The sequence below is a fragment of the Oratosquilla oratoria genome, chromosome 8 (assembly GCF_046742065.1).
Source record: "Oratosquilla oratoria isolate Oo_2021 chromosome 8, ASM4674206v1, whole genome shotgun sequence".
NCBI lineage: Eukaryota > Metazoa > Arthropoda > Malacostraca > Stomatopoda > Squillidae > Oratosquilla > Oratosquilla oratoria.
The window spans coordinates 40,515,468-40,520,467 of record NC_134784.1 but is presented as its reverse complement, the minus strand read 5'-3'; the positions used below and the strand labels follow the sequence as shown (position 1 = coordinate 40,520,467).

At 47.6% G+C, this 5,000-nt stretch overlaps 1 protein-coding gene across 5 annotated transcripts in view; it reads left to right on the top strand.

The window, feature by feature from the left end:
• The window catches only part of LOC143027708 (zinc finger protein basonuclin-2-like), a 325,526-nt gene that overhangs the window by 319,109 nt on the left and 1,417 nt on the right, over positions 1 to 5,000 (top strand). For all 5 annotated transcript variants that reach the window (XM_076189176.1, XM_076189173.1, XM_076189172.1 and 2 more), the window contains one exon: positions 1,719 to 5,000. This exon is cut by the window's right edge and continues 1,417 nt beyond it. In XM_076189176.1, the coding sequence (XP_076045291.1) occupies positions 1,752 to 5,000 (3,249 nt within the window). In that variant the 5' untranslated portion in view covers positions 1,719 to 1,751. The remainder of the gene's footprint in view (positions 1 to 1,718) is intronic.

Sequence of the window (5,000 nt, the reverse complement as noted above, 5' to 3'; positions counted from 1 at the left end):
AAGTAGTTTGTATCGAAAACTTCCGCCTTATAGGACTCGCTGTATTTCAGATAGTCATCCAGAAAAACCATTACCATTGATATTATATATATATATATATATATATATATATATATCTATATATATATATATATATATATATATATATATATATATATATATATATATCTATATATATATATATATATATAGACAGTATATATATATATATATATATATATATATATATATATATAATGATAATAATAATAATAATAATAATAATAATAATAATAATAATAATAATTATAATAATAATAATGATAATGATAATGATAATGATGAAGATGATGATGATGATGATGATGATGATGATGATGATGATGATGATGATGATGATGATGATGATGATGATGATGATGATGATGATGATAATAACAATAATGATAATGATGATAACAACAACAACAATAATCCAGGTATTTTGTTCATCATGAAGGAGCCTCAAAATGATAGTCATGAGTTGTTTACGAATGGCACCAGCCGATTTTATTCATCCTGGAGGAATGCCTTAGCCATGAGAAGTCTACATAACTTGAAAAGAGAATGAGCATCAGCCTGGTCTAGCGTGGCTGCCCGTTTGTGTCTGCTCGAGTGGAAAGTACTGTATAAGTCTTTAATTTGAGTCATTTCCGTTAATTACGCGTGTGTGGAATAAATCTTTAATGTTGTGTCTCGAAGTTTGGTGGAGCTCATGTCGCAGTTGATGTTGATTTGCTACTAGGGTTTGTCTGTATCCTCAGTTAGGGGATGTGGGGAACTATACAGAGTATGCTACTTTATCTTTTTAAAGGGCCTAAATACTTTTTTCAGATTTTTTTCTTGCTTTATCAAATATTTCTACAGCGATTTTTCACTATTCCTGTCATTGTATTTTATGATCATTTTTGTCTTGGGTTTGTCTATCACCAGTTATGGGGTTTGGAGGAAAATACACACCGTTATTCTATTATAATTTTTCTACAGACTCATGTTTCGTATTAAAACCCTGTTTTACAATTTCTTTTTTTTTTATCATAAGCCATTTATTGTCTTCGTTTTCTTTATACGGAACATTTAATTGTACTATAACAAATACTTACCAGCTATGTATACATTTGTCTCTATCGTTATATGGCAATGAATTGCTTCACTATTGTGAAATATTTTATAGATTTCTACTCAGGCCGATACTGAGCTTTTTTATTCTACTGAGAAATTAACTCAAGACGAAATGAGGATCTTAATCTCCTTTACTATTTCGAGTTCAACGTTCAACATATTAAATTGCTTTGTCTTAGTCTGAACAAATGAATATGGAATAACTCACCATATTTAAAGATGTGAAATGTAATATTTCTGGTTAGTGTAATAATTTCAAAACCAGTATCACAGTAATCGTAACTTTTACTATAATATTTTTCTTTTACTTTTTTTTTTCTTTTTTTGGTTTGGTAATAAGGTTCTGCTCATGAAAATGTAACACATTATCAAAACAAAAAGATATGACAGTGATCGTTCTCAAGTTGCATTGTAATAATTTTCTCTTCTGTTGGGTGCTTAATCACTAGTTTTGATTAATGTTTTAATAAGATTATACTAATTTATGGTCAAGTTCTTTTATTCATATATTCCATGAATTTCTTTAATGATTTGACTGAACCCACGAATTCTAATTTGTTTATCCTCTCTTTCGGCAGGATAAACACGGAAACCCCCTCTACAAGTGGAACATGGTGACTCCTCAGGAAGAGGCACTGGTCCTGCAGCAGTTCCTCCGGTTTGGAGAGACCAAGCTGATCGTGCAGCAGCTCCTATCGCAGGAGCCACCCTCGCACTCCTCTTCCCTCTCACCCCACAGGGAAAGACACCGGGAGAAGGAACGAGACGACTTCAAGCACCATCATCAGCAGCACCAACACCAGCCCCACCACTACCAACCCCACCAGCATCAGCGGCAACACCATCAGCAACAGCAACAGCAGCAGCAACAACAGCAGGAGGCCAAGAACTTTGATTCTGATATCAAAAAGTTCATTGAGCACGCAAACATGTTCTTGCACCCGTTGATAAGAAACGCGGCCAATCCTTCATCCCTTCTGAGGCCACCTGTGCCCCCAGCACCTCCAACCTTACCTCCGGCGGGGACTCCTTTGTCCTCGACGTCCCTGGCCACGAACTTGCTGGCCGCGAACCCCTCGTTGGCCAATTCCCTTTTGGGCAACCCTCAGTTAGCTCCGAGTGCGCTCTCCATGCTCAGGCTGCCCTTACCCCCGGTGTCTCTGCCCAACATTTCCCCAAACGGGTCTTTACCGTCGGGATTCGGGTCGCCTACTAGCCCCATCAGCGGGTCTCCACTCACTCACCTCCAGAGCATGCAGCCCTTTGACTATCGTAAGGAACGGAAAAGTCCCAGCCCGGCTCCTTGTAGACCGCTGCTAGACCCACCAAGCAGTTTACCCTCAAGCAAGCCTCTCATCCCCATGGGACCGAGCAGTCCGCCAGCGGCCACCAGCGGGTCAAGCCAGATCAGTTCCACGTCGGCGGTGGCTCCCCTGGTGCCAACGCAGCCTCCGAGTTCGATGGTGCTGACGGCCTCGACTCCTGTCTCGATGAGCAGCGAGTCTTCGTTGGGTACCGAACTGCACAGTGAGGACGAAGAGGCCGGATCTACCACCGCGCTCAATCTCTCAATTTCCACCGCCGGTATGTCACCAGGATCCACGCACGGAAATTCCTTAGGGGCGTCACCCGGGGGTGCTAGCGCTATACACATGCCCCCTAAATCCACCACGCCGACGCTCCCGGGTGGGATGACCCCGAACAAGCGGTCCTGGAACCCGATCAACATGGGCACGTCCCTGATCAACCCGGTGACGGGGAAGAAGCGCGTCCAGTGCAATGTGTGTCTCAAGACGTTTTGCGACAAGGGCGCCCTTAAGATTCATTTCTCCGCTGTGCACCTGAGAGAGATGCACAAGTGCACGGTCGAAGGCTGCAACATGATGTTCAGCTCCCGAAGGTCGAGGAACCGGCATTCAGCTAACCCGAACCCGAAGCTCCATACGCCCCATGTTCGTCGTAAGATTTCGCCCCACGACGGAAGAACGGCAAGCGCACACCCAGCGCTCCTGCCTCACACCTTCCAGCAGGGAATTCAGCATCCCTCCAGCTTCCCGCCCCTCGGAGCCTTCCCCGGACAGTTTGGGGGTATCAACCCACTGACGGGGCTTCCTTTCATACCTCACTCGGCCGCCTCGGCCGATCTCCACAAACAGGCTCTTGAGCTGCACCGACAGACTCTAGAGATGCAGCAGGCCTCCTTGAGCAAAGGAAGCTCCACCCTCGATCTCAGCCGGAAGGAACGCCTGCGTGACGAAAACGGGAGACGCCCTGAGCAGGGTTTTGGTGGAGGCATCAGTACCACGGTCCTGGTTGACGGAGTTGGCCTTGAGCCACTTTCCTCTGAAAACAACATGGATGAGCAGAAGCGACTCCGACTGGAGGAGGATTGTGACACAAAGGACAGCCTCGACAACGACATAGACGACGATAGTATGAGTGTGGATATGCAGAGCGTCAAGGGGGATGGTATGGTTGCCTCGCCTTCCGTCAACAAGAGGAAAAGAAAGAGCCAGAACCCGACGAAATTCGCCTTCCGGTTAGAAGACGACGACTTGATATCTACTGATGACGACGATGACGATGACAACGACGACGACTTGAATGACATCGATGAGAAGGATTCCGAGTACGATAAAAACGAGGACAAAGAGCTGGACGCTATGAGCGATGAGGACGAAGACGAGGCCAACCGAGGTGACCTCAAGTCCCGGGTGTCCTCCGGGGCCTCCGAAGATAGGCCGCCAAAAAACGACAAAGAGAGTGACGGGGGACAAAGAAAGGTGTCCTCCAGTAGCTTCGACGATGCCGTCGAGTCGTCGAACGCCCTCCGTCACTTGGAAGACCTCTCAAAAGGACACTTCGCCAACTTCTCCTCGTCTGGGTTGCCCCCAAACGCGGCAGCGTCACTTGGCCTCCCGCTGACCTCCTCCACCACTGGCGTCAGCTCGTCGAGTCCCAGGCCAAGTGACAGGGACAGCGACCGGGACTCGAACCCGAGCTCCCCCTCGGAGGACTCGGATGGCAACTTCCAATTTGGCGAGGGTGGCTTCCTTAGCGGCATGGACATCCCCATCGACAAGGAAAACCCGAGACGGTGCATAGCCTGCGGGAAAATGTTTCAGAACCACTTCGGGGTCAAAACCCACTACCAGAATGTGCACCTCAAGCTCATGCACAAGTGCACCGTGGAGGGCTGCAACGCAGCCTTCCCCTCCAAACGCAGCAGGGACAGGCACGCCTCCAACCTCAACCTCCACAGGAAGCTCCTGTCTACGTCCTCGGACAAGGGCGGTGCCTTCCCCGGGATGCCTTTCCCAGGCCTACCCTTCAATCCTGCGCTGAACCCGGAACTTCTCGCCAGACTCTACTCGGACCCTTCAGCCCTGCCCTTTGGGTTGGAAGCCCTCAGCTCCCATCTCCCCACATCCCTTCCAGAGTCCATCTTCAACGGGGATCGCCTCTCACATGGAGCCCCTCAGCCCTCTCCCTTCTTCATCCCCAACTTGTTGCCTCCGTTTGGGGTCAACAACAACCTGCCGGGGATGGACCGCAAAGACAGGTCAGGGACTCCTTCTCCTCAGTCCACCACGCCCACTACCACCACTATTAATAACAACAACAGCAGCAGCAACAACAACAATAACAACAGTAACAACAACAACAACAACAGCAACAACAATAGCCCGCAGGGTATCTTGGCAACTGGAGGAGGTGGTGGAGGCGGAGGCGGCGGGATAATTCCTGTGACGAGTGAAAACTCAACACCTGTGCCCTCACCTCCTCCGCCAGCTTCCACGATGGCGGAGAGCACAACTTCCACCTCTCCAACTTGGATCTACAACCTCGAAGACGACTTG